Genomic DNA, 21,473 nt, shown 5'->3' on the forward strand with positions numbered 1-21,473 from the left:
GGACAGGCTCCCACTTCTGGTCCCAACCTATATGTCGTGTGGAGTTTCCTGGGCTCAGGCCCCTCGGACCCCCAATGGGAGTGGAAGGTGATGGTCAATGGGGAGACATTCCTGAGGTGGCGAGATCCTGGGACAGAGAGACCGGTTGTCAGGCCTCAGGTGGTGCAGGCTCACCACATGTTGAGGGGCTGTGTGAGCTGGGTGAGGGTCCCAGGGATGAAGCCCCTTGCCCTGCCTATAGCCCAGATCCCTGTGCAGACCCAGGAGGGGTGGGGCTGGCTGGTCGTTGGGGTTCTCCAGGATATCAGCTGTGAGACCCTGTTGGGGGGTGACTGTCTCTCTTTGGGACAGGATCCAGGCCCTGCTCCTGTAATGGCCGAGGGTTTGAATTTGAATCCAGGGAACCAGTCAGTGGAGAGGGAAATGGTCAGTGAAAATGCGGATCACCTGGCTGGCAGCGGGGAGGAGCTGCTAGGCTCAGGCTACCTGCCTGCCTGTAACCAGACCCCTGGGGCTGGGTGGGACAGAGAGATGCTCCCCACCCCCTTGCACACTGGAGAGGGGGCTCACACTGGCTCTGATGCTGTAACGAGAGCAGAGAGCTCACTGCCAGCCCCCACTGGGACAGCAAGGGCAGCACTGAGCCAGTGGGGAGCTGAGACCCCAGCTGAATGGGGGGACCCACAGGCAGGGCAGGACGGCTGCCAACCAGGTTTGCCTGGTCCAGACGGGCTGCTGGGAAGTGAGTCCACGGCAGGGAGGGAGCGACCAGGGACAGGGCTCAGCAGGGCTGTGACCCCAGGCCCAGCCCGCGAGAGGGAGCAGGTCCCGCTCCCTCCCCCAGCCGCTGAATTCCAGACCCAGCCGCACAAGGATCCCTCCTTGGAGGAGCTGAGGGAACTTGCTGGCCACAGGCTGCAAACTCCTGTGGGGAAGGCTGCAGGGACAGATTCCTGTGGGAGAAGGGATTCCTGTACTGGGAAGGGGCTCCCCCAGGGGAAGTAGAACTGTGGGGGATCAGGAGGCAGCTGGGGGTGCCCCAGAAGTGTCGCCGCCGGCTGTTGTACCTGGCCCACGATGTCCCTCTCTCGGGACACCAGGGGATCCAGGCCCCAGGCAGCGGCTGCTGCAGAACTGTGACCGGCCCGGAGTCTGGGACGCGGCCCAGCGGCCCGGCAGGTCCTGCGACCCAGGCCAGAGGGGGGGGAAGGCTGGGATAAGGGTGAAGCTCCCTTGAGACCCCGGCCCATCATAGAGGAACCTTTCCAGAAGGTGGCTATGGACATAGTGGGGCCCCTCAGCAAGGCGACCCAGTCAGGGAAGAAATATGTCCTGGTGGTGATGGATCTCGCTACCCGCTACCCAGGGGCAGGGGCTCTGTCCTCCATCAGGCAGACACCAGGGCAGACGTGCTGCTGACCATCTTCAGCAGAGGGGGGATCCCCAGTGGGGTCTTTACAGATCAGGGGTCCAATGTCCTGACAGCCCGGCTCCGGGTGCTGGTGGGAGAAATGGGGGCTCTGGCCCACCTGGGTCTCTGCAGGTCACCCTCCGTCCCACGGGCTGGTGGAGAGAGTCTATGGCACCCTGGGGATGATGCTGATGACTTCTATGAATCAGCATCCGCAGGACTGGGACAAGCACCTGCCCCACCTGTGGTAGGGAGACATGCCCCAGGAATTCACCGGGTTCTTCCCTTCGAGCTGCTGGATGGGAGAAGAGTGAGGGAACCCCTGGACCTGGTAAGGGACGGTTGGGAAGAGAAGGGGAAGACCCCCTGGTGGATCTCTCCCCTGAGATGGGAGCCAATCCTCCCACCAGGTGTCCCCCATTAAGAGTCACTGGGAAAACAGCCCAGAACCTGGAGAGGGAGGTCAAGGACATGCTGGCTTTAGAGGTGATCCAGCCGTTCAACAGCCCATGGGCCTCACCCGTGGGAATGGTCCCCAAGTCAGACAGGTTGATCTGGTTCTGTGGGGACTATCTGAAGCTTAAAGCTATCACCATGTCCGATGCCTACCCCATCCCTAGGCCGGGTAAGATACTAGACAAGCTGAGGGGGGTGCAGAACTGGGCCCTGGCGTCCATTGAGGACATCGGTGTCTCTAGCCAGACCTGGGAGGAACACACGTCCCAGGTGAAGAGGGGGCTGGGTCGCCCGAAGGAGACAAGACTGATGATAAAAGCTGGAAGGTGTAAGGTGGGGAAGGCAGAGGCGTTGTACCTGGACCACAAGGTGGGGAGCAGCTGCCCTAGCCCAGAGCTGGCCCAGGTCAAGATGGGGGCTCTTAACTAAGAGAGACTGAATTGCAGCCCTCCAGACTGGAGCGCTGGGAGAAGACCCGATCCCAGTTTGAACCCCAGAAGTACTGGGGTGGCAAAAGGGCACGGGCCGCATAAACCTTCCCACATGCGGCCTGCAAGTGCCATCGAGCACCCCCGACCTAAGGGAGGGCGTGAAACAGGAAGGGCCTGGTGTAACTCCCACCAAGGAACGGGAGAGATGCTGGGGCATCCATGGGAATGTTGGTGGGTTCGAACTTCCCCAGCTCACCGGCTAAAGTGACCTCGCTCAGTTCGGTCTCGAAGAGGGGAGAGATGTGACAAAGTGGGACTGTTCTTAATGTGTCCTCTGAATACTGTAGGGGTGCCTCGGTTTCCCCTATGCATTTCTTAAGTCTCTAGGGGGTGGGCTAAGGGGGTGTAATTGTTGCAGAGCAAAGGGCCAGGGTACATAAATGGCCGACACTCTGTCTCCTGGTAACTGATGGCCTGGGCCCTTCCCCTGCAAGGTGAGAGCTAAAGGGTTGGAGAACAAAGGAATCAGGTGCCCTCCTGGCCCGGGAAAGGGACAAAGCCCAGAGGAGGGGGGCTGGAGAGAGTTTCAGTTTGGGGCTGGCTGGGGACGTGGAGTCAAGTGCAGACGGGGTTGTCTGGCTCACTGCCCCCCAAAATGGACCCAGCTGAGGAGTCCTATTCTCTGTGTCATGGAGTCCCCGGGCGATGCTCTGGAACTGCTCCCTACGAAGCCAGGCAGGACTCTGGGGAGTCTCCTCTCTGGGAGCAGCCTGTCTGCAGGACACACAGCTCACCCGGCTCCCCCCTTCCTGGGTCTGACCTCGGAGCATTCGGCATCCTCTGCCCCTCTGTGCGCTTCCCACAGCCAGACCATCCAGGCAGGGTCCTGGGGAAGCCAGAGGGTCCTGCCCCCCCAACTCCGCAGTCAGACGTGACTCTCAGCCAGCCAGTAAAACAGAAGGTTTATTAGATGACAGGAACATGGTCTAAAACAGAGCTTGTAGGTGCAGAGAACAGGACCCCTCAGCCGGGTCCATTTTGGGGGGCAGTGAGCCAGACAACCCCGTCTGCACTTCACTCCTCATCCCCAGCCAGCCCCAAACTGAAACTCTCTCCAGCCCCCCCCTCCTCCGGGCTTTGTCCCTTTCCCCAGCCATGAGGGCACCTGATTCCTTTGTTCTCCAACCCTTTAGCTCTCACCTTGCAGGGGGGAAGGGCCCAGGCCATCAGTGTCCAGGAAACAGGGTGTCGGCTATTCTCTGTGTCCAGACCCCTGCACACACCTGCTCTCTAGGGCTCTGCAACGATCATACACCCCCATTCCACCACCTAGATACTTAAAAATTGCCATGGGGAAACTGAGGCACCCCCACACTATTCAGAGGAAACATTAAGAACAGTCCCACTTCGTCACACTCTGCACCTACAAGCTCTGTGTTAGACCATGTTCCTGTCATCTAATAAACCTTCTGTTTTCCTGGCTGACTGAGAGTCACGTCTGACTGCGGAGTTGGGGGGCAGGACCCTCTGGCCTCCCAGGACCCCGCCTGGGCGGACTGGCTGTGGGAAGCGCACGGAGGGGCAGAGGATGCTGGATGCTCCGAGGTCAGACCCAGGAAGGGGGGAGCCGGGTGAGCTGTGTGTCCTGCAGACAGGCTGCTCACAGAAAGGAGACTTCCCCAGAGTCCTGCCTGGCTTCATAGGGAGCAGCTCCAGAGCATCGCCCGGGGACGCCAGGACACCTGAAAGCCCAGGGACTGGGGGCAAATGCCAAGAGCCTGGTAGTCACAGGTACCTTCCATAAATTGATCCAGAGCATGGTTTGTGTAGCAGACGACCAGGAAGGGTCTCTGGTCCTCCCACCACTGAGACTGATTCCTCAGCAGGATCTCCACGATCTGGAGCCCAATGAAGGTTTTGCCTGGAAGGAAACGGCTGGTGGTCACTGGTGGGGCAGGGGCCCGGAACAGTTCGGTCACATTGACCAGATCACAGGCCCTGCTGCCACAGCGGGAGGCCCCAGCGAGGATGCTCTCAGGGCTGCTGTTAACACCACAAAGACAGCATCTCCAGCAAGGCCAGGGCTAGAGCTTCTCCTTTGCGTGCAAGCCCCATTAGAGGATGGAGTGGGGTGGGCTCCTTAGAATCGGAGCATGGGACCCAGGGAGGGGCTCAGCCCCTCCTGCGACTAAGCCAGGGAAGATAAAATCCACCCTGGGGTCAGGTTCACTGGCAATCGTGCAGCCCTGGCACGCAGGGTGAGGAGCAGGAGTCACTGAAGCCGCAGGGCAGCCCAGAGCCATTGCAGTGGTGGGCGGGGAAGCAGAGCACGTACCTGTCCCAGGTGGGCCCTGAATCAGCACAAATTCCCTGCTTAGGGCCATTCTAATGGCCAAGATCTGAGACTCATCTAAGTGAGGAAATGTCTCTGGAGACCAGATATAGGAGTCGCAGGGTCTAACGGCCGTCAGGTCCACCGCAGTCACGTGCCCCTGAAAGCCAAGAGCCAGGCATGTTCTCAGCCACCTCCGACGAGCCCTCCATGGTGCTCAACCTGCCGGCCGCACACGTGTGGAGAGAGACGCGTGCGCTGCAGCCCTCTCCTGGAAGGACTCCGGCATGTGCAGGTGTTTCTGAGCGTCTGCACTGGACCGGGGGGGCGTAATTCTGGTTCAGGTGCACACGCTCCTGCCAGTTTTGAGCGAGGGGCAGAATGGGTGGCAGGCGCCAGGGGAGACTAGGCAGGGTATTGATGGGGGGGTCAGAAAGGAGGGGGTTGTTGACTGTCACAGGGTGGCTGGCCCTTTGAAAGGGAGGGAGGCCTCAGCCCGCCTGTGACACACCTGAGCTGCCCCCCTGGCAGTGAGAATGAATGAAGGCTTGTGAGAGAGGGTCCTGTGACTACACCCAGCCTCCGGGGCAGGGCGGGGGCAGGACCACGGGCCAGCCGGGGCACGGCAGAGCAGAGCGAAGCTGTGGGGGAGAGGGGCTCTGGCAGTGCTCCGTGGGGAAGGGGGACTTTGGGTCAGATCAGTACGAGGGAGTGGTTGGGACAGCGACCGCCGGCGATGTCGGGCTAGGGCATCCGGCGCAGTCTAGTGGTCAGACTCTGAGCGCCAGGCCCACACTGGGCAGCCCGGCGGAAGGAATAACGGGGTGGGTCTGCATGTCGAGCTGGGGGGCGATTGTCAGCTGGGGGGGGGACACGTCTGCGCTAGCTCTGATCAAGCTCGTGTGCTAAAACGAGAGCACAGCCCCCGCTGCGGCACAAGGGGCTAGCCGCCACGGGCGCAGTCCCATCCCAGACGCTAGGCACGCACTGCGGGGGCTGGTCCCTCACGCTGCATTCCCCCAGCGGCAATGCGTCCTCCTGGGCTCGGCGGACCTGGGAGGAGGCGTGGAAGCGGGAGGCCGGCGCCCGCCGGGTGTCATGGGTGAGGCTCCGAGGCAGCGGGGGCAGGCACCTGCAGCCAGGTTTTTCCCATTTGTCATTTCTGCTGAGCTGGGAGGAATCGGGGGTCAAAACTAGCCTGGAAAGCGAGTCACTGAACTAAGGAGTCACTGCTCTGACCTCATCATCTGAGCCGGACGGCTGCGCCTCTCTCCACAGCCACCGGCACTGCCCCTCCCTGCCTCACCTCCACCCCCAGATAAGCTCACCCCACGGCACAGGCAACTCAGGAGGTTACCACAGTGGACAGACAGCCCGGGCCCCGCTGCCTGGCTCTTTAAACCCCGGGGACTGCACGACCTCCTGGTAGCCAGGCCTGCATCTCGTTGCCGGAGTTCCCACAGCAGAGCTCAAAGCTGCTCAATGTGTTATCCTCATGCCCTCGGCAGGACAGTTACCCCACGTTCCAGATGGGAAACTGAGGCCCAGAGAGACTTGCCCAAGGTCACTCAGAAAGTCCATACTGGTGCAGCGAATTGACCCCCCATGTCCTAAGCCAGTGCCCTTACGCCTGGCCCAGCTTTCCCTCCTTCCTGCCCCTCCCCGCTACCCAGACCTACCTCAGATGTGTGCCCCATGGTCTCTTTGTTGGCTCGCCCAGTGGGATGCAGAACAGAGAGGTCGAAGGTGACAGCATCTCCGAAGTGCGCGGGGGGCGCGACGGAGGTGCGGCACTGCACGACGTAGCTCTGGAATGGCACCTGGGCGGGGTCCATCTCCTGCAGCCCCTCCAGCACGTGCCGGTAGGACTCGAAGAAGGCCGGCGACTCCACCATGATGAAGTTGGTTTTCCCCAGGTGCCGCCGCAGGAGGTCGCTGTGGTTTGCCTTAATGTCCAGCCACACGGCTCCCTTCAGGACTTCAGGCCTGTTGCCCCCCACCACGGTCCCAAACAACACCTGGCCACAGTCACTGGAGATGAGGCAGGTCAGGGAGCCGCTCAGCAGCCGTTTGGAGGAGGCATGGGCGGAGCCCTGCGGGGCCTGGAACCGGGCCATGTACATGGCACCAGCCGGGGAGGTGCCCACCTTCACCAGCTGCACGTTCCTATAGAGCCGCAGCGCCCCCCTCTGCCTCCCATCGCCCCCGAACACGTTCCGCAGGGAGAAGTGAGCCGAGATCCCGGCCCTCAGGGGCCGGACGAAATCCTCCCGCAGCAGGCGGAAGTGCGTGTCCAGGTAGGCCGCGTCACTCGCGTACTTTCCCACCGGGAGGTTACGCTTCAGCTTCTGCCCGGGGTCGACGAATATCTCCTCCGGGGTTGGGAAGATGGGGATTGTGTGGAAATCCTCCCGCCAGGCTGGCGAGGCGAGGGGCGCACTGCTCCGCGGGAAGGTCGCGTCCACCAGGCTCTTGGTGTCGTGAAGCCGTTTCTGGATGATCCATGTGAACTCAAAGCCGCGGCTCTGCAGTCTCTGGACAGTGGCGAAGAGAAGGTCCACAGGGTAGCAGAGGAGGGTCTTCGTCTGCTTGGGGGACGCTGTCAGCAGATGGTGCAGGGCAGCCACCGTGTCCTCCATTATCTCCTGGGAGATCTGCCCGTCCTGGTGCTGGAAGCTCTCCAGCTCAGCAATGAAGCCCAGCAGGCTCCTGAGCACGAAAGCTGGTCTCAGCACCAGGGCCAGGACCTGCTGGACCGGCTCCGGCTCACCAGTGCTCTCCATCACCACCTTCAGGGCCCGCAGCAGCGTATACACCCTGGCGGGGCTCACCCCTGGACTCTCCCCGACCTGCTCCAGCTGGTAGTCGTGCTGCAGCAGGAAGGGCAGGAGTTGCTGGGGTCTCTGGTCGCAGAGCTTTTCCAAGTCAGTGAGGATGGCGCAAGGATCTGTCCTCCAGCTGGGCCCTGGCTCCGGGGAGAGCCGGGTCGCTTTCAGTGGCCTTGGCTCCCAGGTGCTGTCAGGCCAGTCCTGCCGCCTCCTCTTCTGGCCAGACATTTCTCCGCAGGACAGGAGCTGCTCAGAGACAAGAGGAGTCGACGCTGCAGAACAAGCCCCCAGCCCCACCCTGCCTGGGCTGAGTCATGGGGGCCGCCGCACCCAGCTCCAGAGAACGGAACTGGACGCATAGAGCCTCCTCGTTAATACCACGCGAATGAGTTTGCCCCATGATTCCAAACTGGGGGAGCTGCAAACTCTGCTGAGATCAGAGAACCGCCCCAAAGGGACAGGGCATGAGGGTCGTCCTGGACACTGGAGCAAAAGCCGCGAGGTGCGGTGAATGAGGACATGAATAGAAGGTGGACGCTGTGCAGGATGGGGGAAACGAGAGATGAGCCCACCTGCCTCTGCCTGTCGCTGGCTGTGGGGGGCTGGACAAGCGCTGCCCCGGGGAGTCTCCCAGCTGGGAGACCTAGTGCTAATATTGCCTTTCTGCCCAAGGGCTCCACAAGCACCTTCCACCTGTACAAGGGGGTGGCTCAGCCGGAAGGGGCAGGGGGCAGATTTCAGCCAGACAGCTCCTGGGAGCTCTTTGACACCCAGCACAGCAGCCAGGAGCCGGCCCAAGGGACTGATATGACACTAGCAAAGGCAGGAGTTTGTCGGCTGCTTGGAGAGGCAGGGCCTGCCCTCAACATCTCAGGGCATGTCTCTGGGCCCCACCTGCGTTGCCCTGGGAGAGACCCGCCCGTGGGACATGGGGGGAGCGTCCAGTGGCACAGTAGTTAATGGCCGATGGGGGCCTGGCTTCCGGCTGCGCTCTGCAGGGATCCTGAGTGCGGCCAAGCAAGGCCCTCCATGCCTCTCAGACAGATGTTTGGCTCCTCTCCAACGCAGGCCCCTCCCACCCTGGGGTGCTGCACAGCCCCCAACTGGAGGTGGCGCCAGCTCTACTCCCTGGAAGGATTGCAGATCAGACTAGCCTGGTATCCCCTCAGTGTGCCCACCAATGTCACGCCCCGAGTGCCGGGCCCAAGTGCACTGGTTTGAGTCAGCCCACGTGCGTGCCCCGGATCTGTGTGCGTGCCAGCCTGTGTGCACAACCCAACCTGCGTGGGTGCCAGCCTGTGTGCGTGACCCGGCCTGTGTGCCAGCCTATGTCTGTGTGCCCGCCTGCATATGTGCCCCAGCCTACGTGTGCTCCCAGCCCCTCTTGCTCAGACAGCACCAGTGTCCAGAGAACCACTGCTCTACTTCTCCTGATGGCTGCAGTTTTTGGGTCTCCCACCATCCCCTGGTTGCTGATTCCCTTTCTGGCTCCCCGTCAGGGCACCCGAGAGCTGGTCCAGTTCAAGGCCGGAGCCAGTGGAGCAATACCTGGGTTCCCAGGTTTCGAGGACACCCTGGGGGCTGCTGGGTGAATTGATCAGACTCTTGGGAACCTGCCAGTTCTTGAACTCAGGCCAACAGCCCTGCAAGTGTCACAGCCAAACTAGGCAGCGGATGTGCAGCCCACATCCTGCCACCTGGCACTGCAGGGGAGCTGCCCGCCCCATATGGGCCCCAGTGCAGTGCTTAGAGGGCTGGATCCAGGGCCAAGCTAAGGCAGAGCCAAGTTCTGCACCAGCCTCCGCTGTTGGGGATACCTTCCTGCCTGTAACCAATCCCCTGGGGCTGGGTGGGACAGAGAGATGCTCCCCGCCCCCTTGCACACTGGAGAGGGGGCTCACACTGCCTCTGATGCAGTGACGAAAGCAGCGAGCTCGCTGCCTACCCCACGGGGACAGCAAGGGCAGCGCTGAGCACACTGGGAGCTGAGACCCCAGCTGAGGGGGGAGACACAGGCAGGGCAGGGGATCTGTGGGGAGTGGCAAGGTGCTTGGTAAGGAAAGTCTGGATGAGCCTAGGCAGCCTTGTGAGCTGTGGCTTTGTCTAGTCAGCAGGGTGGGAAGGCGAGGAGAGTGGAAGGTGAGTGTCCCTGCACCTTACCTGTTACCTGGGTGGAGAATTGGGACAGGGAAGGAAACGTGCCTGTGAAGGTCAGGCGTATTGACTTGCCTATGGAGGGAGCTACCCTGATCTCCAAGCCCTTGTCTGTGAACAGCCCTGTGTGCTGGGACCAGGGGAATGATCCCGAGCTGTGTGTCTGGGAAAGGAGAAAGTGTGTCCGGCTCTTTGTCTGTGGAGCAGACAGAAGGGGCCTTTCAGCCTGTGATGGTGGAGAATAGTGCAGTTGTCTCGGAGTTGGTTCTGGATTCAGCTAAAGCCCGGGAAGGGAATGGCCCTAAGTTTGTGTCTGCTCGGGAGAATGGCCCTGTAACTAGGTCACATCCAGTTAGTGTCTATGTAAAATCCCAGAGCCCAGACAATTCTGGTGCTTGTATTTGCCTGTTGCTAGTGTGTGGTTGGGAAAGGCTGTAGCAACTCTGTCTAATCAGGGTGAGATCCTAGCCAGGGCACAAGGAGAGCAGAAAGGTGACTTGATTGTGTTACCTACTGAGGGTGTGGAAACCTGTAGCAAGAAGGAAAAGATTCCTGAATTTGTGTGTGGCAAAGGGAAGGAGAAGGCTTCTAACCTTTTATCTAGGAAGTCTGTGAGTTTGCCTGAAAGGGGATTGTGTAGGAATCCGCCTGATGGGCCAGAGGTGATTCTGGATGTAAGTGAGACCCAGAAAGAGTCTGTGGTTGCTCAGGAAAGTGTTCCTCTAGGGCAAGCCCCAGGTGAAGAGGGTAAGGGCAGAATTTCTGTGAAGGGTGAATTGTTGCATAGAAAAGCCCCTAGGGAAAGGAATCCTCATGGAGTCTTTGCAAGCAGTTTACTGCAACTGAAGGGTGTGAAAGTGATTTAATCAAGAAAGTTTCAGTTCCTAACAGCCAGAAATTTTCGGTTGTGAATGGATCCCCTGACTTTCCTGTTGAAAGATCCAGTGTGGATAGCTCTGAGAAGGTCTCAGATGGAGTGAAAGCTGTTAAGGAAGTTAAACAGTCCTCTAACCAAGTGGCTGTGTTTGGCCAGCTTGTTGGGGGGACAAGGTTGTTGAGAAAGGGATGTCTCCATGCTAGTGCTGTAAGTGAACAGTATGTGGCCCTGGTCAAGATGGGGGCTCTTAACCAAGAGAGCCCGAATTGCAGCCCTCCAGACTGGAGCGCTGGGAGAAGACCCAATCCCGGTTTGACTCCCCGGGGGTATTGGGGTGGCAAAAGGGCACGGGCCGCATAAACCTTCCCACATGCAGCATGCGAGTGCTATCGACCACCCCCGACCTAAGTGAGGGCGTGAAGCTGGAAGGGCCTGGTGTAACTCCCACCAAGAAACGGGAGAGATGCTGGGGCATCCATGGGAACGTTGGTGGCTTCGAACTTCCCCAGGTCACCGGCTAAAGAGACCCCGCTCAGTTCGGTCTTGAAGTGGGGAGAGATGTGACGAAGCGGGACTGTTCTTAAAGTTTCCTCTGAATATTGTGGGGGTGCCTCAGTTTCCCCTATGCAGTTCTTGAGTATCTAGGTGGTGGGATAAGGGTGTTTGATTGTTGCAGAGCCCTTGTGTGCAGGGGTCTGGACACAGAGAATGGCCGACACCCTGCTTCCTGGCAACTGGTGGTCGGGCCCTTCCCCGCTGCAAGGTGAGAGCTAAAGGGTTGGAGAACAAAGGAATCCGGTGACCTCCTGGCCCGGGAAAAGGACAAAGCCCAGAGGAGGGGGGGCTGGAGAGAGTTTCAGTTTGGGGCTGGCTGGGGATGAGGAGTGAAGTGCAGATGGTTGTCTGGCTCACTGCCCCCCAGAATGGACCCAGCTGAGGAGTCCTGTTCTCTGTACCTACAAGCTCTGTGTTACACCATGTTCCTGTCATCTAATAAACCTTCTGTTTTACTGGCTGGCTGCGAGTCACGTCTGACTGCGGAGTTGGGGGGCAGGACCCTCTGGCCCCCCCAGGACCCCGCCTGGGTGGACCCGCTGTGGGAAGCGCACAGAGGGGCAGAGGATGCTGAATGCTCCGAGGTCAGACCCAGGAAGGGGGGAGCCGGGGGAGCTGTGTCCCCTGCAGACAGGCTGCTCCCAGAGAGGAGACTTCCCCAGAGTCCTGCCTGGCTTCACAGGGAGCAGCTCCAGAGCGTCACCCGGGGACGCCGGCACAGTGTGCATCTGCCACGTGTGCTTATACATGTGCAGCTGTGTGTGAGTGTAGCTGCGTGCACATGCGTGTCTGCATGTGCACATGGGTGTGGGTGTGTTTCTGCCTGTGTACGTGTGGATGTGTGTGTCTCTGGGGGGGTGGTGGGACTGGCTTTATTACAGCACTCTTCGAGGTCATGCTGAACGGTGTGGGGGGCTGCACGGCAGCAGCATGTCCCTGTTGGGAGGTCCAGGGGGGTGGGGGGCAGGGGCCTGTTTATTTCAGCCTCTGGGTGAGTGAAACCAGCAAAGGCCCAGCTCCAGCGCCTCCCTCCCCTGGCTGCAGTGGGACAGGCACCGGCCCCAGTCGCGGTGACCCTGCCTAGGCGGCCCCCACGCTCTGCCAGGCCTTCTCTGATCACCGGGGCGTGGGGGGGGGCTGCCAGGGCAGACAGACAGACAGATGGATGGGCGTCGGGGGAGCAGCTGCCAGGGCAGACAGGCATGTGGGGGGTGGCTGCCAGGACAGACAGACAGACGGGCGTGGGGAGGTGGCTGCCAGGGCAGACAGACAGATGGGTGTTGGTGGGCAGGGGTGGCTGCCAGGACAGATGGACAGATGGGTGTTGGTGGGGGGGGGTGGCTGCCAGGACAGAGACAGTCAGGCATTGGGGGGCTGCCAGGGCAGACAGACAGAGGGGCATTGGGGGGGGCCTGCATGGAAGCAGGTGCAGGAGGACTTTGGCGGCAGCCTGGCACAGGGAGGTTCAGCTAATGCAGTGTTTTGCGCGGGGGCAGCAAGGGGCGCTGGGACCGGGGAGGTCTGCAGTGAAGACAGCACAGCCGTACAAGGACCTGACTGACCGAAACTGGTGTCAGATGGCACCACTGGGTGAGCAATGGGGTGGGGAGCAGTGGAGGGACTGGGGGGCAGAGCTGCGGGGGGCAGTGGAGTAGCTGGGATAGCACAAATGGGGGTGACCGGGCCAGGTCAGCTGCAGGGAAGCTCTGTGTGGGGCAGCAGCCTCTGGGGGCTGCAAGACGGGGGGCTGGCCAGATGGAAAGGGCTGGATTTGGAGGTACTGAGGGAAGCAGCAGCCGGAGTGTGAGACCAGCGAGAGGAGAAGTCCACGTAACCCCTGATTCTGGGCTGGGGGGACCAGACCCCCCCCGACAGGTGCATGGCCCCTGTACTCCCCCAATCCCACAGGGCTCCCTGAGTCCTGGCTGCCGAGGCTGAGAAAACCCCGCTAGGTCCAGGCCAGGCTGGATTGTTTCGTACCCGCACAGCCTGGCACGGCGGTACCAGTGCCCAGGTGCCCACAGGCTGGCATGAGATCCCGCCCGGGCAGCATTTCCCTGCCAGGGGCCAGGCTCTAGGGGGCATGTGCCCATCCCTAGCGAACACTCCAGGGAGCCACACAGCACTGGGGTCAGGAAGACCACCCCACATCTGCCCCTGAGCCCCTTGCTCCCAGCTCCCCCTGCCCTCAACTGCCCCGGTGCCTCCTGCCTGCCTCCGTCCTCGATTCCCCAGCCACAGGGGCCACCCACTTGCCCCCGTCCCCGAGCCACCAGCCCCTGGGGCCACCCACCCACCCCCAATTCCCCAGCCCCCGGGCCCACCCACCTGCCTCTGTCCTCGATTCCCCAGCCCTCAGGGCCACCCTCCCGCCCCCGTCCCCGAGCCACCAGCCCCCAGGGCCACCCTCCCACCCCTGTTCCCAAGCCACCAGCCCCCGGGGCCACCCTCCTGCCCCATCCCCGAGCCATCAGCCCCCGGGGCCACCCAGCCCCGATTCCTCAGCCCTGGGGCCACCCAGCCACCTCCGTCCCTGATTCCGCAGCCCCCAGGGCCACCCACCCGCCCCCATCCCCGTCCCCGAGGCACCAGCCCCCAGGGCCACCCACCCGCCCCCGAGGCACCAGCCCCCGGGGCCACCCACCCGCCTCCATTCCCCAGCCCCCGATGCCACCTGTCTGCCTGCATCCCTGATTCCCCAGCCCTCAGAGCCACCTGTCTGCATCCACCCTCTCCCAGCCCCCAGTGTCACCTACCTTTATCCACACCCTCCCACCCCGCAGCTTGTGCCGTCTGCCCACCTCCGCCCCTTAATCCCACCTCCCACCCCTGTGCACCTGCCAGCATCTATTTCTGTGCTTTTACAGCCACATTTTCCACTCTGTCCCCCTGCCCCGTTGTGTCTCCTGGATGGAGAGTCAGTCCCGTTAGCAGCCTGAGCCCTCGAGCTTAGCACCCCTCTGGTTACCTGGCACGGTTGTCACTGTGCCCCTGCCCCTGCTACCTCCCCTGGTGCTGAGCTGGGGCAGCCAGGTCCGGTGCCGAGCCGGGTGAGGTCCTGTCCAGGGCACTGAGGCTGGGGGCAGCTGGGTCCGGTGCTGAGCCGGGCGGGGTCCCTGGTATTAAGAGACAGTTCAAAGCCCTAGGTCCCACCCAAGTACTGCCTCTGGCTGCTCTGCCCAGCCACTAAGTGTCTGAGCAGAGAAATAGAAACTTATATTTCCTGCCCTGGTGCCCTCTGGGTCCTAATACAGGTCACCATCTGGTCCTGGGCTTGGCAGCATGAGTGAGGGTCTAGCCTCGCTGGGTTGGGCATCTGCGCCAGGCCAGCCGGTCCCCCCCATGCCCAGCTGGGAAGAGCTGGTACGGATTGGTTAGGAACCAAAGGCGATGGCATAGCGAGAGGCAGCCGATGCCCTGCTCCCTCCAGCGAGCAGGGGCAGCAGGGCACTGCCCTGGAGCAGGGGTGTGAGTGACACGGGCAGGGTGGGGACCATTTGCTGACCCAAGTCGGGGCATTTTATTTTGTAGGCACTGATGGTTTGGGCCTGGCTCCCTTGCGGGCCCAGCCCTGGCCTCCCGTTGGGCTGAGGAAGCTGGTGGCACCAGGCGCTTGAGCGGACATGTTGCCAAGTCCGCAATGCCCCCTGCGGTATTTTCTGAGCCGGTGTCGCGGGTTGTGGTATTTGGGATTAGTTTGCTCATAGTCGGCTGCATTTGGGCTACTTAGATTTTAATTCCATGAAAAAAATAGAACTAGCTGTAATTCAAGCTCTGGGGGCGGCAGTCCAGCACACGTGGATGCCGGGGCCCAGTTGGCGGGGGCGAGGGGCCATGCTGTGCCAGGGTCTCTCCCGGGGCTGCCAGGCTGTCCACCAGCTTTCCGGTGCAGGGCCTGAGTCGTGGCCTCTTCCCCCGGGGGGCTCCGTGTCTGTGTCCCCGGCCGAACGGCCTGGCTTGGGGCGCTCGACAGGTGAATGCTGAGGAGAGCGGGTGGGGAATGGGCTCTGCGGGTGCGACCAGGCCCCTTACTGTTCCGCTCCCCTCTCTCCTTTCGATGGCCTTGCGCCCAGCAGAGGAGCACTGGCTTGGACTCCCTGTGGGGACCCTGTGGCCAGTGGCCCCAGACCTGTGCACACTGCACAGCTCACTGCTCTGCTGCCCGGGAGCCGGCCTGTGGAAAAGGACCCTGGGGATCTCTGTTAACGCCACCTTCCCCTGCAATACAGCCATCTTGTGCCTCCGCGAGCCCCAGGGCTGGCTCTGAGATTTCCTTCCTGGCACTAAGAGCCACATTCTTCCCCAGCTCGTTATGTTGGGAGTTGCGGACACATGTCTCACAGCCACATTTGGCCTTAAGCGTTCAGTATCTTAGCGCAAGAGACGGCGTTCTTCCCACAGCTGGCCATTGCTGCTGACTATCTGAACATGACTATTCAAAAATACATTACAGCCTCATTGGCTTGCAGTGCCCTTTCCCGAACCTCCTGGTGGCTCTCCCCAGTTCATAAGGGCACTGCGGGCTGTGGAGGGGGTGGACTTGTTATTGTTTGTGGTTGATCGGGGCTTTTTGTGGAGATTCTGTTTCCAGTTGCTGAGCGGGCTGCTCGGTGATCGATCACGTGTAGTGCTGGACTGGTGTCCACTTTCCAGGGAAGTCAGGGAATCAGCTCAGTTTTGCTCCATATCTCAGAGTGCTTTACAGACACTACATTTTCCACCCCTCCTATAAATGAGAAGCCCATTTTACAGATGGGATTATTGAAGCAGTGATACTGTACATTTCTAGTCTTTTAAAAGAAAATCATTCCAGTTTTTGACAGAGCAGAATGTTTGGAATTTGTTAAGATTTTTTCACGTCTTCTACAAGGGTATTTCTGCTTTGTTGGAAAAGAGGAGACTAATGGGGGTGGGGTATGATAGAGGGATATAAAATCACGAGTGGTGCGGAGAAAGTAAATAAGGAAAAGTTATTTACTTGTTCCCATAAGAACTAGGGGCCACCAAATGAAATTAGTGGGTAGCAGGTTTAAAACAAATAAAAGGAAATTCTTCTTCACACAGCGCACAGTCAACCTGTGGAACTCCTTGCCTGAGGAGGTTGTGAAAGCTAGGACTATAACAGGGTTTAAAAGAGAACTGGATAAATTCATGGAGGCTAAGTCGATTAATAGCTATTAGCCAGGATGGGTAAGGAATGGTGTCCTAGCCTCTGTTTGTCAGAGGGTGGAGATGGATGGCAGGAGAGAGATCACTGATCATTACCTGTTCTGTTCACTCCCTCTGGGGCACCTGGCATTGGGCCACTGTCGATAGACAGGATACTGGGCTGGATGGACCTTTGGTCTGACCCAGTGTGGCCGTTCTTATGTCCATAATGGCCTCTCCAGCAAGGTAGAAATTAATGTACAGGTGCTGTATACCCTGACCACTGTTACACAAAGTACAGTCCAATGCAGAAAACAAACTAAAAAGACAGACACTTTTTTGTTCATGTCTGTCAGTTGTACACCTCTTAGGTATAACAACCAACTGTACAGGGTTGTCTCTGTCAATGTGGCAGGGCCACACTATGAGTCATTGACTTGAAACTGAGAGAGCAAGTCAGGAATCGAAACTGAGAGACCTGGTGCCCCGCACTTTGTGATCATCAGTAGATGTACTGGTATGTCTTGTATATTTGGGGAAGCAGCCAAACATATCTTCTAGTGTGTACCATATCCCTGGGTTAGTGCGGATGTACTTCCTTTCCCAATGGAGAGTGGAACAAGAAGCAATTGACTAGCTGGAATATTTGGCCTGGGGGCTGTCATATAAAACTGTAATTTGGGTGAGGGAAACAATAGCGAGCCTGTTAAACACATTTGTCACCAGAGGGAAAGACTCTTCAAATTTTCTAACAAATTTATCACAAAGGAGGGAGTAGTCCTCTCCTCCATATGAATGTGACAGCTCTTTCTAGCTCTCTTCCACTATGTTAGTGATCACAGTGTGGGTAGAATCAGGAAAGTGTAGGACTGGCAGGGACCTCGAGAACTCGTCTAGTCCAGTCCCCTGCACTCATGGCAGGACTAAGTATTATCTAGCACATCCCTGACCAGGTGTTTGTCCAACCTGCTCTTAAACATCTCCAATGATGGAGATTCCACAACCTCCCTGGGCAATTTATTCCAGTGCTTAACCACTCTGACAGTTAGGAAGTTTTTCCTAATGTCCAACCTAAATCTCCTGTGACAAAGTTCCTGCTCTACTCCCTCCACAGACCCTACGTTACCAGCACTCCCAGCTATCTTCGAGACACCACTGACTTCCTGAGGAAACTACAATCCATCGGTGATCTTCCTGAAAACACCCTCCTGGCCACTATGGATGTAGAAGCCTCTACACCAACACTCCACCCAAAGATGGGCTACAAGCCGTCAGGAACAGTATCCCCGATAATGTCACGGCTAACCTGGTGGCTGAACTTTGACTTTGTCTTCACCCATAACTATTTCACATTTGGGGACAATGTATACCTTCAAATCAGCGGCACTGCGATGGGTACCCGCATGGCCCCACAGTATGCCAACATTTTTATGGCTGCCTTAGAACAACGCTTCCTCAGCTCTCGTCCCCTAATGCCCCTACTCTACTTGCGCTACATTGATGACATCTTCATCATCTGGACCCATGGAAAAGAAGCCCTTGAGGAATTCCACCATGATTTCAACAATTTCCATCCCACCATCTACCTCAGCCTGGACCAGTCCACACAAGAGATCCACTTCCTGGACACTACGGTGCTAATACACGATGGTCACATAAACACCACCCTATACCAGAAACCTACTGACCGCTATTCCTACCTACATGCCTCTAGCTTTCATCCAGATCACATCACACGATCCATTGTCTACAGCCAAGCTCTACGATATAACCGCATTTGCCCCAACCCCTCAGACAGAGACAAACACCTACAAGATCTCTATCATGCATTCCTACAACTACAATACCCACCTGCTGAAGTGAAGAAACGGATTGACAGAGCCAGAAGAGTACCCAGAAGTCACCTACTACAGGACAGGCCCAACAAAGAAAATAACAGAACGCCACTAGCCATCACCTTCAGCCCCCAACTAAAACCTCTCCAACGCATCAACGAAGATCTACAACCTATCCTGAAGGACGACCCATCACTCTCACAGATCTTGGGAGACAGGCCAGTCCTTGCTTACAGACAGCCCCCCAACCTGAAGCAAATACTCACCAGCAACCACACACCACACAACAGAACCACTAACCCAGGAACCTATCCTTGCAACAAAGCCCGTTGCCAACTCTGTCCACATATCTATTCAGGGGATACCATCATAGGGCCTAATCACATCAGCCACACTATCAGAGGCTCGTTCACCTGCACATCTACCAATGTGATATATGCCATCATGTGCCAGCAATGCCCCTCTGCCAGGTACATTGGTCAAACTGGACAGTCTCTACGTAAATGAATAAATGGACACAAATCAGACGTCAAGAATTATAACATTCAAAAACCAGTCGGAGAACACTTCAACCTCCCTGGTCACTCGATTACAGACCTGAGAGTGGCTATTCTTCAACAAAAAAAACTTCAAAAAACAAACTCCAACGAGACACTGCTAAATTGGAATTAATTTATAAACTGCACACCATTACATTAGGCTTGAATAGAGACTGGGAGTGGATGCATCATTACACAAAGTAAAACTATTTCCCCATGTTATTCCCTCCACACCCCCCTCCCCACTGTTCCTCAGACGTTCTTGTCAACTGCTTGAAATGGCCCACCTTGATTATCACCAAAAGGTTTTCTTCCTTCCCCCCACCTTCCCTACCTGCTAGTAATAGCTCATCTTAACTGATCACTCTCCTTACAGTTTGTATGATAAAACTCATTGTTTTATGTTCTAAGTGTGTGTATATAAATCTCCACACTGTATTTTCCACCAAATGCATCCGATGAAGTGAGCTGTAGCTCACGAAAGCTTATGCTCTAATAAATTTGTTAGTCTCTAAGGTGCCACTAGTCCTCCTTTTCTTTTTGCTCTACCTTGGTGGGTCTTGCGCTTATTGGTGGATTTGCTCGCCTTGGAGCTTCACAGCAGCCCTCAGCTTGGCCGTTTTTCTGAACCCACAGTCCAGGTCGACTCCTCCTGTGTCTGACCAGGAGTTAGGAGGATCTGGGGGGAACCCAGGCCTGCCCTCTACTCCTGGTTCCAGCCCAGGGCCCTGTGGAATGCAGCTGTCTAGAGAGCCTTCGGGAACAGCTGTACGACAGCTACAACTCCCTGGGCTACTACCCCATGGCCTCCTCCCAACCCCTTCTTTATCCTCCCCACAGGACCTTCCTCCTGGTGTCTGATGATGCTTGTACCCCTCAGTCCTCCAACAGTCCACGTTCTCAGTCTCAGCTCCTAGTGCCTCTTGCTCCCAGCTCCTCACACGCACACACCACATACTGAAGTGAGCTCCTTTTTAAAACCCAAGTGCCCTGATTAGCCTGCCTTAATTGATTCTAGCAGCTTCTTGATTGGCTGCAGGTGTTCTAATCAGCCTGTCTTAATTGTCTGATTATTCTGGAATCTTCCCTGTTCCCTTATCCAGGGAAAGAGACCTGCTTAACCTGGGATCACTAGTTCTCCCCTCAGTCACTCTCCTGTAGCCTTCTGGCCTGGAGGAAGAAGGAGGGAGAGGGCTGCTGCTACTAGGTCCTGGGCTCTCCCTGCTGCTCCAGCTGCTCCTCTGGCTGGGCCAGACACCCCCCCTGCCCCCGTTCTCTGCTACCTGCTTGCTGGCCGGCTGCTGGACCCCCCACCCCCGGGTGCTGCTACTGCTCCAACTGCAGCCCCTTGGGGGGGGCCTGCTGGCTCACTCCCCAGAAGGGGGGAGTGAGGGACCCCAGCCCCAGCCGTTGCTGTGGAAACCCCCACCACCACCACCTGAGGGGGTGCTCCCCCCAGCACGCCCAGACGAGCACGAGAGCCCCGCCTCTGCTGCCTGCAGTCCGGCGGGGCATCCAGAGGAGGGTGCGGCAGGGTACCACCGAGCATGGGAGAGGGCCCACCCCAGGGGGATTCTTCCCTCCCTCATGCCACCCCACCGCTGCCTCCCACAGTCCCTGAGCCATCGCCCCTGCCTCCCGACCGACCCCTGTTAGCCAGCCCCCTGATGATGCCATGGAGGGCTGGGCCCTAGTCCAGGGGAAGCGGGACAAGCGGAAGACTGGAGCTCCGCTCCCTTCCACCGATGCGGAAGCCCCCCGGAAGACCAGAAAAGGGGGCACCGATGCCAAGCCCTCTGCTTTGCCCACGGGCGCGTTCCATCCCCCAGTGCTGGCTGGGGAGGGCATGGCAGCATGGGAGGGCAGTACCATCCCTCCACTGGAGCCCCTTCCCTCCAAGGCCCCCGATGGGCCCCTCCTGTCCCATTACCATCCGGAGCCCCTGTGAGCCCCGAGGCGAGCGTCACTTCGGGCATTGGCAGGGAGACCTCCGGGGTGGTGGAAGGGGAGCTCTCTTCCATCTATGAGGAGATCAAGGCCCTGGGTGTGACCCCAGTCACCCAGGGGGAGGACGACCCTCTGCCAGCGGGCCTCGATCTGAGCGACCTCACCCCGGCCCCCCCTTCTCCATGCTTCTCCTCCCTAACTGCTGCTTCTGCTCCCGCCCCCGAGGGTTCCCTGGGCTCCTCCATCTGCCCAGCCACGGGTCGCACCCTGCTGTCGGCCGCCGAGCCCATTGAGGCGACGGCCGGTGCCGTGCGGCTGGGACCCGGGCCCCATGGGCTGTCCCTTGTGGGCGTGGGGCAACCGACCTCCTTCCCAGGCGGGGACCCCACTGGAGATGCCGTGGCTACTCCGCCGGCTGTGGTGCCAGAGCCCGGCATCTTGGAGGGCCCCCTTCCCACCCCCCATTCCCTTGAGCTTCACCAAGGGGGGCCAATCTCCAGCTGTGTGGCTCCTGGAGCCCAGGATCCTGCCCTTGCCCCTTTCCCTGCCTCTGCTTCCAACCCCTGTCCTGTTCCTACTCTGGATCCCTGCCCTGCCCTTGTTGTCGACCCCATCCCTGTCCCCTCCACCTCCCGTGATATAATTGCCGCCCCTGGGGCCACCACCTCCTCGTCCCCAGAGGATAGTCCCCAAGGAGTGGCCTCTGTATTTCCCAGTCCCGACTCACCAGGGGCTGCTATCTTCCCTCTGCCACCCCCAATTGAACCGGGGTTTGAGGGGGTGCCATGTGGTGCCAGCCCATCGGGCGCCACGTCGGGGGTCCGCCCCTTGCCTGCCCGTCTCGGTGGGCCACGGGGCTGTGTCGGCGGTCCCTCCGGAGCAAAGCCAGGGGCTAGTGATCCCGGCCCCCCATACGCTGCGAGAGGGGCTGCGGGAGTTCCTTAAGGACGTTCGTGGCTC

The 21,473-nt window shown here is 59.0% G+C and overlaps 1 protein-coding gene across 1 annotated transcript in view; it reads right to left on the reverse strand.

Moving 5' to 3' along the window:
* LOC119852186 (NFX1-type zinc finger-containing protein 1-like) overlaps positions 1 to 14,317 on the reverse strand; it is a 32,374-nt gene extending 18,057 nt beyond the window's left edge. The window contains exons 1-4 of the mRNA XM_043509850.1: positions 14,013 to 14,317; positions 6,310 to 7,704; positions 4,634 to 4,790; positions 4,094 to 4,219 (exon numbers count right to left, since the gene is read on the reverse strand). Coding sequence (XP_043365785.1) covers positions 4,094 to 4,219; positions 4,634 to 4,790; positions 6,310 to 7,686 — 1,660 coding nt within the window. The 5' untranslated portion in view covers positions 7,687 to 7,704; positions 14,013 to 14,317. The remainder of the gene's footprint in view (positions 1 to 4,093; positions 4,220 to 4,633; positions 4,791 to 6,309; positions 7,705 to 14,012) is intronic.
* Between the last annotated feature and the right edge of the window lie 7,156 nt (positions 14,318 to 21,473).

This window comes from Dermochelys coriacea, chromosome 2 (assembly GCF_009764565.3).
Source record: "Dermochelys coriacea isolate rDerCor1 chromosome 2, rDerCor1.pri.v4, whole genome shotgun sequence".
NCBI classification, from domain to species: domain Eukaryota; kingdom Metazoa; phylum Chordata; order Testudines; family Dermochelyidae; genus Dermochelys; species Dermochelys coriacea.